Source organism: Acipenser ruthenus, chromosome 26, assembly GCF_902713425.1.
Source record: "Acipenser ruthenus chromosome 26, fAciRut3.2 maternal haplotype, whole genome shotgun sequence".
NCBI classification, from domain to species: Eukaryota; Metazoa; Chordata; class Actinopteri; order Acipenseriformes; family Acipenseridae; genus Acipenser; species Acipenser ruthenus.
In genome coordinates this window covers 3738545-3752639 of record NC_081214.1, presented here as the reverse complement: position 1 = coordinate 3752639, position 14095 = coordinate 3738545, and the positions used below count along the sequence as shown (strand labels likewise).

General features: G+C 37.3%; 1 protein-coding gene across 1 annotated transcript in view; it reads left to right on the top strand.

Moving 5' to 3' along the window:
- The first annotated feature begins 1986 nt into the window (after positions 1-1986).
- The window catches only part of LOC117430298 (lissencephaly-1 homolog A), a 31990-nt gene continuing 19881 nt past the window's right edge, over positions 1987-14095 (top strand). The window contains exons 1-2 of the mRNA XM_059001031.1: positions 1987-2203; positions 8786-9025. Of these exons, the coding sequence (XP_058857014.1) occupies positions 8994-9025 (32 nt within the window). The 5' untranslated portion in view covers positions 1987-2203; positions 8786-8993. The remainder of the gene's footprint in view (positions 2204-8785; positions 9026-14095) is intronic.

Here is a 14095-nt window from a genome sequence, read left to right as displayed (position 1 = left end):
GTTGAATAAAAAATCAAAAGCAAAGTCTGATTTCTATTAAATATGGAATAAACAATGGTGGATGCCAATTACTTTTGTCAGTTTCAAGTTATTTCAGAGAAAATTGTGCATTCTTCATTTTTTGTGGAGGGGTACCAACAAATTTGAGCACATCTGTATAACCTGGCAAGTGTATCTGTCAGGTTATTTTCAGTGCATGCGTGAATAACTGCAGAGGTCTGACTACAGAGAGCTGAATGACTCAACACAGATTTATCTATGCATCTACAAGAGCCAGCAAGCTATTACAAACCTTTAGCCATGCTGCAGGTACAGGAGGTAGCTGTGGCTGTGTGGACCCAATAGTTAACAAAATAAAACATCTTGTTATTTTAAATATAACATATGGTGGTAATATACATAACATTTACCATTAGGTACATCATTTAAAATCTAAAATATCAGGGATGGAAATAAGACTCCTGTTGTATAGCAGTTTCGCCCAGTCCAGATTTTAATACAAGCTTGATTAAACACAGTTTATAGGTAACAAGCTCAGGTGTGTCTTATTAAACTCATAGTAAAACCAGGAAGGGATCAAACTGCTATGCAATGGGAGTTTCAGTGCCATTCTAGAATACAAATAATAATTAAAAAAAAAAAAAAAACTAAACCTAAATATACAATTGAACACTAACATAGCTTATAGCCAATGGCAGCGTGCTACCAGATATAAAGGAGTCTATTCAATTGACCTAGAGAGGCGGATCTGAACAGATCAATAAAAAGGGCCCTTTGTGTACGTTATGAAAAACAACATCTCTAACGGTACATGCAAGGCGTGTCTATTTGTCAGTAAAAAATATCTAATTTAGTGATCCAAAGCCATCTACAGCAATTGACACAACCACAAGCTTGAGTGTTGATGATTTATAAAATAGTTTACGTTCTTTAATGTAAAATATTATTTTGGATCCAGGTAAGAAACAAATTTTGTTGTTCATTCACAAAGGCTTTCTCAACTCGCTTGCATTCTGATCATGAGTCCAAGTGTGCAGTTCATACCTGCTCCTACAGCAACTGCATTACACTAAGGGTGGCGAGCTCTCATTGAAGGTATCTCTTTACAGGGCTGGTCAGCTTTCAGAGCCCAGAGATCTACTTTAGAGGTGGGGAGAGGTCAGGGAAGAAACGGCTAATCTCTTTTTGTCTGCGCAACAGAAGCAAACCTCAAGGCCACGGATTAACCTAATCTACCAACCATTGTTGACATACTTCCCATGTCACACATCTTAAAATATCATTGCATCACTTTTCCCCCTGAGGTTTGGTGTTGCTTATTCAAAGTTGTTACCGTTTTTTTTTTTTTTTTTTTTTTTTTTGAGGGGCCGGTGTGCAACTCGTGATGCACGTCGTGTGAGAAATCTGATGCGATTTTTCAACTTCTAAAAAGGCACAGAGCAGGTGGAGCTGAAAGAGTTGTTCACGCCCTTGCAACCCTTTGGGTAAAGACTGTGGGTAAATTAGGCTGGCAAATAGATAACAAAACGTTTTCTGGCATTATACTCCAGCTGTCATGGAGGTCATTTTTCAAAACAAGCTTTTTCTCGAGTCTGTATATTTTCAAATCAACAAATGACTACTGACAATGTGGGTGTGCGCTGTCTCTTCGCGTAGTTATACTGTGTTGTTATACACACAAAAATATTACTATACACAAGACAAACGGTGCGTTTGACCTCAATACCTGCACCTTTCTGTGCTATTCGCCTTTAATTACCGTGTCAAACCGCGCTTCCCCACCCATAATTACTACTCATGCGCAAACGGCGTCAGCTCCCACAGCAAAGCAGTTTGGATGACGTCTTGAAAACGGGGCCGCGCTCGGGCGTGAACAAGAGATGGATGCGTGTGCCCGCGAATGGGCGTTCTCGATAAAAAAAATATATATACACTGGATGGAAGATTAGCGGCTGTTTGAGGCGTGCGCGCGTCCGACGGACAGGCTGTTGGCGAGCGCGAGCCCGAGCCCGAGCCCGAGCCCGTGCGCGTGCTTAGGTTCTGAAGGCGAATGCGGTATAGAAAACAAGGATCGGAGGAGAGACAAGGAGATAGACAGAGCTAGCGAGACCCAAAGTCCCTTAACTTAAACCGACAAATTACACACAAACCTGCACTGTATGAGAACCAGACCCATCTAAGGAGGCAGAGGAGATTCTTTAGGGTAAGAGTGCCCCAGTTCGGGGCACACTGACGGTTTTGTTTTGAAGAAAACGAGTTTGAAAAAATGACGATGTGGCTGTAATTATTTTTTGCGCCTCCTTTCCGTCTGTGTCTCAAAATGGCGGCCAGGCCGTTGGAGCAGCACCAAAGGCAAAAAAAAAAAAGAAAAATAGTCACTTAAAACAAGAGATTAACAATTTACAGCAGCCGTGATCAAACGTGTTAAGCATGTAACTCGTTTTGGGAGTGGTATTGTTTTATTTAGACCTGGGATTATAATACTGATGTCCAAGCCGGTACGGCAGCTAAGTAGGTATGGGGTGAAATGCGTTATTTTTATGACAGCTGAAGTATTTTTTTTTCTATTTTTGTCGTTCATAACTATTACCATCTGAAGTTAGATTCAGTCTTAGAAATATGTTTCTACAGTGCACTTCAATATTGAGTGGTGATATTTTTAACATACAGCAGGTCATTTGTTTTGGATGCATTAAGCTGAAGTTGTAATTTTAAGTTCATTTAGAAGGTTAATTGTGTTATATTTCTTTGGTAAACGCAGTGCAAATTGAATGTATAGCTGTATCAAATTGAATGTATAGCTGTTGTAACTGACTGTTGTCATTTTTGGTTTAGCATGTATGTATATGGAAAGACATAAATCAAATGCTCTAAAGCAGACAAACATATTTGTAAGGTTTATCACTAAAACATCATCCTGTATTAAGTGTCTGTATTTTGCAAATCCAGTAAAACACTAAAGGTTCGTCTGTTATAGGTCGACTGTGTGAGAAAACAGCCAGCATGATTAACCATTATTAGTAAGCCAACATATAAACCTTCCAATAATCTAATGCATTCCTGATTTTCAATGTAACACAATTAATTTGCAAATGATTCATGGTAAACCTGTTACACAGCAAAGTGAATGACTTGCAGATCAGGTTAAAACTGGACTTTGGTTTAGAATAGTGGGTTTTGCTATAGGTTTCCGACCTTGAAATGATCTTCTCGTTTTTAAAAATATTCTTTCATTGTTGTGTTTGACATTGCTTGGATGAATTTTCCTACAGTGTTAATAATGTATGTGTTTTAAGGGTGGAGTTTTCTGAATGTCGACAAGGATTTGTAGATCTCGTTTTCTATCGGTATTGATTACTTTGTATTTTTGTCTGCGCGTTATACCTGCTGCTGAATATGCATGCACCTTTTTGGTTATCTAACATATCTAATTACGCAATCTTATTTTAATTCTCGTGAATAGATGCTTGCAATGTGATATTTACAATTTCTATGGATTTGATTTGCTTCATATATTTGCTTAGATAAGAAACTGAACTGATTTTTCTTTTTGAAATACTCGAAGATTTCACAGATTGTATTGCAGATAGTCGCAGTTAAAGATAAAAACGCTGATTTGTAACATTAGTGTAGCGGTGTCTTCAAGATGTATTTTTTAGTGGTGTATGCTGCTCAGAGGGGCTGTCGCTGCTGTGCAGGGACAGGGTGGGGTAAGCAGCAGACATAAAGCAAGAAGCCGAATGAGTGAGCGGGGGAAAAAAACGCCCGTTTTGTTCGGTCAGTCTATTTTTCAATTGCGATTTGCTGGATTGAAATCGGCATGATCTCACAGAGCGGCCCTCATGATGTCTTCTGTCAGATCTGGGTGGAGCAAGGAGGTACAGAATAGAAGGGGGGGGGGGCAGGCAGGCAGAATGTTCCCTTGTTTTTACCGCAGGGTGGATCTCCACGTTGAAACGCCTTGCTCTGAAAGTGACACGCCGCATTGTGTTACAGTTCAGGTTAATTTTTGTAAACACGCATCCAGAATCACTGGTAAACAGTAGCTGGAAGTACTATGAGATCATTGGGATTGGTTTGTTATTTTGCGACGATGTGCTTGCTCCCTTATCCTTTAGTGTTAGGTGTGATCCAGTCAGCAGCTGATGCAACAGAAAGGAGTCGGGTTGTTCACTAGATTTAGAGTATTGTTACTTAAATATTGTAGATATATTTGTGGTCGGATTTTGTTAATATTTTCTGTTTTTGAAACCGCAAGTGTTTTATCACTGCTTCCTAGCAAAACAGTTGTTGGCAAGAAGCTTGTGCCCCTGCAGTAAATTTCATTTTGTTAAAATAGTCATGTAAAAAAAACATATGCCTTCCAGTGAACAAAAGGCTAAATAAAATATAAATGGTTCTTGACCATGAGTGATGATTCTGATCTTTTGTATTACCAGATATATCCTGATCACTTTATCCACCGAGTTGATAATATTGCTGCTAATGAAGTTGTTTCAATGACATAAGGATTATTTAAGCCTACTTGTTTTTTTCGTAGCTCATCTTAATTATGTTTTTATCAGTTTATTTGTGCATGTAAAATGGTACAACTGTCTACTGAGATCACTGTGGGAAATGTTTATATATTCAAGAAAGCTCACTAGTGGAAATAATTTATAATCCTGCAACAATGTATATCCCAGATGAAATGCAGCACCATTTATCACTTTGCTCCCCTCCCATTAGTTTTCTCATAATTAGGCCTTTTGGAATAAACCAAAATGAATTGGTTTAATGGCAGAAACTGCGAAGACATGAATTTAGGAATTGGAAGTATAATATTTTTTATAGAACTCTTTCATATGCCATCTGTCTAATTTCACTTAACCTCTTGAAAGTGAATCCGACATCTGACTATTTGTGGTTGGTAGGTCACTTAGCCATTCCATTGGCTGCTTGGTACATATTTCACACTTCTCTGAAGTGGACTGTTATCCGGAAGGCTGCTGTTCAAATTTTTGTTGTGACACTTAGTTTTTCCCATTCTTGGCATAATCTTTCACATGTACTTTGCATCGTGTATTTTACATAACATTTTTACAGAACCATAAGGAATGAAACAGTATTTCTGTGCTGTATTATTGAAGCAAATTAGTTAATTTGAGCAATGGAGTCCCCTCTAAATCGGCTCTCAACTGACCACACTTACCACTTCATGAATAAGCTTCAAAAGAATAGAAAGTATTTGAGGTCTGATTGCTCCTTGTGAGGGTAGTTCTGAAACCCTGGATTGGGTGTTGAGTTTCTAACTTTGCCTACTATTGAGATGTATTTGCGTCCCTGTCCTACACTCGTGACTAGGTAAACTAATTAGCGATGCCTGTGCAATACAATACAGTGTTTTATAAAAGGATATATACTGTAAACAGGCAATGTATTGTCCATTCATTCCATGTTTTATTGTTTGGTCTGGGAAGAATTCCTAAAAACTTAAATTATCCTTTGGAAAAATAATTGAACTTTTTAACTTGCAAGTAGCCAAATATAATGATGTAATGCCATGACAAAATCTCTAAGTGTTTCCGTACAAGTTGCTGCCTAATCCCTCTCCTCCAACGGAGCCATGTCTCTTTCAGTCTAGCAGTGCATGTGGCTGTTAACAGTTTGCTTAGCCTGCTGACGATAGTCTGGTATTTTTGGCATTCTCCAAAGGGACGGACTGTCTGTGGAGAGTGTTATTGAAAGTGTTAGTAAGGGCTTGGCTTCTGCTGTACTGTAGAACACAAGAAGGATTGGTTATCCATTGCCGAATCCAAACTGAAATGAGCTCCAGACCCTGCTCTAATGAAATATTTATTGCCCCGCCATCTTATTTATTACACCACCTTGTATGAGCTTTAGACAACAAGAGACCAATCCCTAATCTTCCAGTAACTGATTCTATCCTTTATGATTAGCAAGATGTGTGTCCTAGTCATTAAGACCTTGGGTCTGTTTATCAAATTTCTGGTTATAAAGACAGGTTTCGATTCTATGGTGGTGTTAACAGTGGGTCTTCATAAGCGCTGTACATAATCAAACTACAGAATTACAATATTAGAATTTTAAACAATAGAAAATGAAACAAGAAGGTAAATCACTATTATAATCAATGTAATTTTTGCAGTACTGAGTAGGTATTGTATGTTAATAAATTGATTGATTAATGTGATTATTATGTGAACTCAATTTTGACAATCTATTGCGTTCATAATTAGACAGCAGGTGGAATTTCACTGCTTGAATGCACGATTACTGGCTACCTTGCCCAATTGAACTGAGACTGTTTGTAATTGGTTTGTAGTCATTTTGATTGCAAGTTGCAAATATATTTAGTTTACCTGTACTGTTTATTCCCTTATAATTCAAAATGTAAGCATAACTGATCTAGCCATGATTATTAAGATCATCATAGTAAGAGTAAATTCTCGTAGCAATTGAACACGTGGTGGTGTGTTTATCCATTAGTTTGTTTCCAAATCTGTTTATTGCTCATAGGATATAAAGAGATGTCAAAGTGTGGTTGAACCATCTAATTCTAGGTTTTTGCACTTTCTAAAGCCCTTGCTGTCAAATAGATTTTTCTGAATGTCCATTTCAGTTTTTCTTCCAGAAGTGTGTCAGTTCACAGTGTGTCACTGCTTCACAGTTGAAAGTGGAAATCGCTGCTGAACGGTCTAAAACGGTTTATTTTTGTAAACACAGTTCACCCTCATTTTAAATAAACTGCTGTATAACTAGGTGCTATAGATAAGGTTTGGAAAGCGTTATACAGTGATGGTACAAGAAAGTAATTGAGAACCCATCAGCTAAGTAAAAGAGCATTTGGTTGCAGCTGGAAAGGAACATGCTGTATTTCATGTTGCTTCCTTTTGTTTTTGATTCTACTAGCGGATTGTCTTGATTATGTTTATTATGATAAATAAGCCATGTGTAATTGTCTGCATATTGCTGTGGCTTGAATTAGCTTGAGTCATTGAGCTTTATGAGAGGAAGGTCTGTTTGTGTTGTGACTGTGATGTACGTTTGCCTGGTGTAAATGTGAAAAAAGAGCTGGTCTCAACATTTAGGATACGAGACAGAAAGCGAGTGTTTCTTTGGTCAGTCACACACCTTGGCAATGGCCAGAAAACATATCCTACTTTACTGCAGTAGGCTTGACACACATTCTGTCATTGGCATGGCCTTAGTTAGCCTGTTCAAAAAATGCCATTGTAAGTGACACTTATTTACCATTTGCAAACACAGTTTCCATGACACAAAGTTCAACCCAGTTAAACTGGGTTGGTATGCCAGACAGTGGAATTGTCAGCTACTGAAGATCGACTTTTGTTGCTGTAATGTGTAATAATGAATTGAAGCAGCAAATTACTGTGTAGATACGCTAGAATTATTTAGACACTAACTCTGTTTACTGCCTGCCATTACACACTATCAGTTGTCTGCTTTTGGATAAATACAAAAGTAAATAAAACCTTTAAGTAGTGCATTTTAGTGTTTTATATTGCAGTGATGTCAGTGTTCAAAGGTCGATTCGTTGCATGTTGATCTGATACCGATACTGATAAATGCCTAGTTGAAGGTGTTTAGTCCACTTCTGATACTGGAAGTGGAATTCTAATTTTACTTGGGATTTATTTTCCCCTCAAACATCAACTGTAAAGATTTGGTAAAGCAGTTTCTTGGGGATAGACAGATCACTGTTTACAACACCAAGTGGACAAAACTGCTGTGGTGAAGAATTGGTACAGACTCTTTGCTAGACAACACACTTGCTGCCATGCAGGTGTCCCATCGACCTGCTTTAACACATCATGAATTGTAGTGCACTGACAAAAGTGGTCCTAATGCCAGAATACCTTTTGTTCATTCTTAAATTGGCTGATTGCACTTAGTTGTGTAGATAGAGACAACAGTTTGATTGGCAAATGGGCGCTGCTAAATTAATTTCCAAGAACCTAAGCAACTTTTCATGAAAAATGAATGTGTTCAACATCAGAGTTGGCTAACACTGTGTGTGTGTGTGTGTGTGTGTGTGTATATATATATATATATATATATATATATATATATATATATATATATATATATATATATAGTGTATGTATATGGTGTATGTATATGTATGTGTGTGTATATATATATATATATATATATATATATATATATATATATATATATATATATATATATATATATATATATAAAAATAAATAATTTTTGATGTTTTTTGCATTCATAATTTTTCACCAGACACTTCTAATCAAACACTGTAGCATTTCTATTGTGATAGGCATTCCTTTCAAGTGACAGCTGGTTTGTAAAGTGCATGAAAGCAAAATGGAACAAATGAGGAACAGAAGAAAGAATGAGTTTCTGTCTGTCCCATTTTAAACTGATGTCTTCAGTGTTTCAAACTGGGTAAATATAAGCCCTTACTAGGGTCTTGGTAACATTTTAGAAAATGTAGTAGCGTCAGTATTTTGTATTGTTTGTATGTTGAAACGGTTGTTGGTGACTATAAATCAAAAGCATTAGAAATGGGTAAGGTTTCTGAAAAGGAAATGTGCATAGTGTGTTCCACAGTCTAAAATGATCCAGCTCTGGTGCCAGGGCCAGAAAGGGGGCACATTCCTAGTGTGTTTAGATTACTCTAGACTGCAGAGTCAGAATACTTTCTAGCTGCCTTGTATGAAGGATGTATTTTCACTGATCTTCATTGCCACGTCCTTATACCTGAATGCCCCCCTTTCTTTCTTTTCAGATGAGATGAACATCGCTTGGTGAATGTCTGCAGGCTGTCTATGAATCTTGTACCTGGTGTTCGGATTGTGGAGAAGCATTTAGTGTTTTCCTCGAGCCACTGTGCGGAGGATCGCTCTGTGAGCCAGAGTTTGTGTTGGATTTCTCTCTGATCTCCTGCGAGGGAGACAGCAGCCTCTATAGAGCCTTGACTTGACATCACAGCCACCATGGTGCTGTCACAAAGACAACGAGATGAACTGTAAGTTGCTTTTGCACTTTTACCTCTCTTTTATTATCTTGGTTTTCTGGCAAGGGTCTGTGAAATGTCATTCAGAATGAACTGCAGTAGAATCTGTTTAAAGGAAGGAATACAATGGGCCTGTCTGCATGTAGCGACCATGTGTATAGATTTTTAAAATGACCTTTACTGCAACATCTTACTAGTGGTGTATAATTAGAAATCTGAAATGCAAATGTGAAAATGATCAAACACTCAGGATTCAAGTGTAGCATTCAGACAGGTAACTGTTGGTCATAACTCCTCCTTTTCATATTTAATTCTGCCTAAAAATTTAGTTGTAATTGTTACAATCAAATGCATAGTCTGATAGACTTATTTTGCATTAAAGAGAAATTCATATCTCGCACACCAGAAAATGGATAAGGGCCGGGTAGAGATTGACCCCTGGGGCTCGAATCAATAATAACTTGTACACAGGTGATTTTGTAGGTTTTAACTGTAAAGGTACTGTATTTTGAAATGGAGTAAAAACCAGCTTGACACAAATTCCCCCCCACCCCCACAATCCCCACTCTAGCTGCCAGCTGTCGCTTTCGAATCCTGATGTTCACTTGCCTCAGGCAAGTTCAAGTTGAATTTCAGGCTCTGTCCTATGGCTTTCTTGATAAGAATACTGCTTCTCGCTGTAGGGAAGTCTGTTACCAAGTCTGTTCCTCCTGTTTGTATCTAGTAATGAACCCCTTCTGTTCTGTTATCGACCAGAGTAGCCTGTGATCTAGCTGCTACCAATCTATGCCTTATCACTCAGATATTCTTTTTTTTTTTTTTGGTTTAAATTGTATTTTTAAATGATATTTTGGGGCTGCTTTATCTCTCTGGGCTCCCTTTTATTCTCCCTTCCCAAAAGGCATTGCCAAAGGATCCAAACAGATACTGGTGTGTAATCATTTTAGTTTTTAAATCCCTGTTCCTTTGGGGTTACACCACTGATTACATGAAATTCACCCGAAGGGAGGCAATGTCACCATCCATATGTTAAACCCAACCCAACTAAATTCTCTAACACCATTCATTTCACAAAACAACCAAAAACGTCCTTGCCTTGCCTTGCCTTCCTTTCTACAAGCAGAATTCCTCCCTCTGAAAAATTAGGAAGCCAATTCAGTAATTAAACCGTTTAAGTCATTAAGGTAGATTTAAATGAGCCCCTTCATTGTCTTAATGACCGTTGGCAGTTTACAGAAGATAAGATTACTTGCTGCAGAAAAATTTTGCATTTGAGGATTGTATTGGTCAGATGTGTGCATGAGTTGGCACACTCCTGTAACACGTTGCACCTCTATACATTTTTCAGATGTCTGGGCTGAATAGGCAATGTTCTGAAAGCTGATTCGTTTTGGCTCATAAGAGAGGAAGCTTTCTTCTGCTATAAAGGGGGAATTTTTTGTGTGACGTTTAAGGATACAGTGGCTCCATTTTACCCTTTTGTCTGTTGCACAGTGTGTCTGACTGAATGACACAGGCCGATTATTCTAGGATAGTCTCAGCCTTCAGATGGCTTTGGAGCCAGTCTTGCATTTATAGCCAAGGAACTAAGAAGTAGAGTGATCTTGATGGAGATCAAAATATATTTGTTGATTTTGGTTGTTGCATTGCAATTCAATGTGAATAACAGTTGCATTTTGCAGCTTAATATTGATTTATGTGTATTCTTTTCTTTCTGTTCCTACATATAATTATCCACAATAAATCCAAATGAAAGTGTGTGTTTTTTTTACCTTGTCGTGTAAAAATGATCCCATCACCTATTAAAGATTAATCAGCACCCTGATCTCATTTCAGAAACCTCATTAATGCCCTACACACCCTTTTCATTAACACATTAGTCAATTCAGATCTACTTCATGTCCTTTGTACTATGCATTAAGTCCATTTTTATGACTGAATTAATGCCCCTGTAGTTTTTGTCAGACAACTCTGCACTGCCCTTTGATCTTTATTGCTATTCTAAACAACTTGTAAGTCCTGAAATGGACTTTGCAACTAATGAGCAAATGAATATAATGTGTGTGCACAGATGGAGTATGATTTTCAAAAGACACCGACATACAGAATAGTCATATGCAGCAGTGAATTCTTGGGTTTTGATGTACATGTGTCCCTTAAGTTGATAGCTCAATGTTTTTGTCCCCTTCAATATGCAGCATAATGCTAAAACTGATTGTGGCAGATTTACTTCAATATTCTTTGAAAGGGTTTTCAAGGGCAGGATGTAACAGCATTGCGTTTCAGCACTGAATGTGTTTCACATCTTTAGTTTTTATATGTGGTGGATGTGCTTCTTAAAATTCATTTGAAGGAATTTGTTTGAGAATTTGTAGCTCATTTATTGACTAACAGTGACTTCAATTTTAAATGAATTTATTGCCACCGAGAGAAGCTCGTTTGAACAGAATACTGCTAATTGCAACGATGTGTTGGAATTGATTAAAAGAGAATCAGAATTGCGAATTGATTTTAAAAAGGACTTGGAATTGAAAACCAGGAATTGACCCCAGCCCTATTTTTAACCTGTTTGTATTACTGTACGCTCCTGTGATTACGGCTGTGTAAAAATCACTTCTGTAGCCTTTTTACTTTTATTGACATGATTCTGTCTTGGTATTAGCTGGATACATAAACATAGTAAACCACATAATGTGTATCTTACCAGTTGCATATATATATTGAATCTTCTGCAAAAACAGCAAAAAAAAATCCATAGTGATTCACATGTAAATTAACCCTAAACATAAACAGATTACTGAGGATCAGTGGTTAAAATAGGCTACATGCCGAGGGGGGAAGTTTGTTTAATTAACACTTCTCTAATTGGTAATTAACTATGGATCTTCCCATGTCCTGGTTTTCATTAGAATTTATATAAATAGCCTCGGGATGAGTGTATTTTAGGTGGCAGGGATTTTTCATAATAAGCCAGGGGTGTGCAATTCACATTGCCCGATGGCCTGGGACAACAAGATGTGTGTGAGGGACAAATGAAAGTTTAAAAATAAATAAATAATGTGTAACAACCTCAAAGCAAAAATATATATAGAGTATACAAATACACATATCCTTTTAATTCACAAACCCTGTCACACACAGTAACACATGTATTTAATGCAACAATACTATTAAATTGCCTTTTTCTGCAGTAAAGTTTGATCGCCAGCTCTAGGAAGAATATTTAACATAATAAAAATTTCAAAAACCTTTAAACCTATTTTATATGTAACGATTTAGCTACTTCAATCGGGTGGTTGCAATAGGTTTGTAAAGCTATAGGTTGACTTAATTATTTTTAATGCAACTTTGAAATTACTGCATAACATTGCACTCATACTAAACTGCTACACTCTGAATTCTTCTGCTGAGTACCCTCAGTCTCCCACTGAAACGCCTTCAAAACAGATTGATTTCTCTTTATCCAATGGCCATATAGGAAACCAAAACTTATTAACCAAGCGTCAGCGCCGCTGTTCTGGGTAATGTAGTTTAGAAACCAATCCTTTAACCCTTCCGTTCCAAGCAAAAATTCTTATTAATCACCGATTGATTGTGTTTATTCTTTTAATAAAAGCAAAATCCTAAGTTATGTTTTATTTGTGTGTGTGTGTTTTGTGGGACGAGAAGGGGGCAGGAAGACAAGTAGATTTTTCTAGCATTTTGTCCCTTGGATTTATTTTTTATTTTTTTAAATTGCATATGTTCTTGCTGTAAAGAGCTCTGGTCCAGAAATACATGCATATAGCAAACTGGTTTAGATGGTCATCAGCCAGACTGAAGATGCCAGTTGACTTGGATATAAATACACTGGCATAGTGAAAGAGGATCTGCTCCGATCTGACACACCACTAATCAATTTGAAGTGATCGGATACTCAAATTACATAATTACACATTGCCCCAGCCAGTGAATCGCAGGCATGTAACTTATTCTGTTTATTTACAAATGTGATTGTAAAGCCAAGGCTACTGTTGAAATGTGTAACTAGATGGCTGATTTAAAGCATCTGTTTTTCAATACAGTTTATGCTGCTGCCTGGTTGACTGTAACTGTGAAAAAACTGCCGAAGCACCACCCAGATTTGTCTTGCACTTTTTTTTTTTAACTGTACATCTGTAACTACTTGGAAAGGGGGGTCATTTCCAATGGGATTTTCTGTGTATCCATCTTGATTTAATCACTGTTAACGATGGCTGAAACAGTAGTTGATGTATTGGAGAGAAAATGGTGAGAGTGACCAACTGATAACATCTGAGGTGCAGAGTCTTAGATTTTAGATTATATCTATGTTTGAATTTTCTTTTCAATTACCCAGGATGAATCTCTGTCCTCCAGTTTGTAGGTAAAACTGCTGGAACAGGCAGTGAGCAGACAGAAACTGTCCTGTGTCTCAGACTGTATTTCTGGAATTCAGCAGCAAATATAAATGAATGTATTTAAACAAAAACTATATTTAATGTATGTAAGCAAAATGTAAATTTGGTTTAAGGCACCGTGGTTTCTTGTGATCAAAAACATACTTTGTCTAGAGATTTCTATATAGTGGTTCTGGAGATTTTTATGTGTCTTGGAGTTGGAACATCTCATGCACGTCAAGCCTCATTTTATAAATTGTTATCACTTTGCCTTTTACAAGTGAAATGCCATTGATGTGAATTGAGGGAATGTTAAGGTCTCAATGTTCAATTTTTTTTGTTTTGGTACGTGAATATCTATTGGTTTTGTACTTCAGGACTAATTTATGTTACTGTTAAGTAACTGCATTCTTGCCATTAGTAACTGTCTAAAATACTACTTTCTGACCAAACTTCAGTAGGTTAGCCATTTTGAATAAGGTGTCCCTTAACGGCATTTTGGCCACATAGCAAATTCATTGATTTTTATGAAAAAAAGTTTGTTGTAATGTGTAATAGGAACGGCTCCTAGTCTGATCTATGCACAGTTGTTGTAGTTGTGCATATTTGAGAGATGCTGACGACAGTTATTTGAGTTTCGCCACATGTCTGATCAGCTGTAGTGGTGCCTGAAAGAGTGCATTAT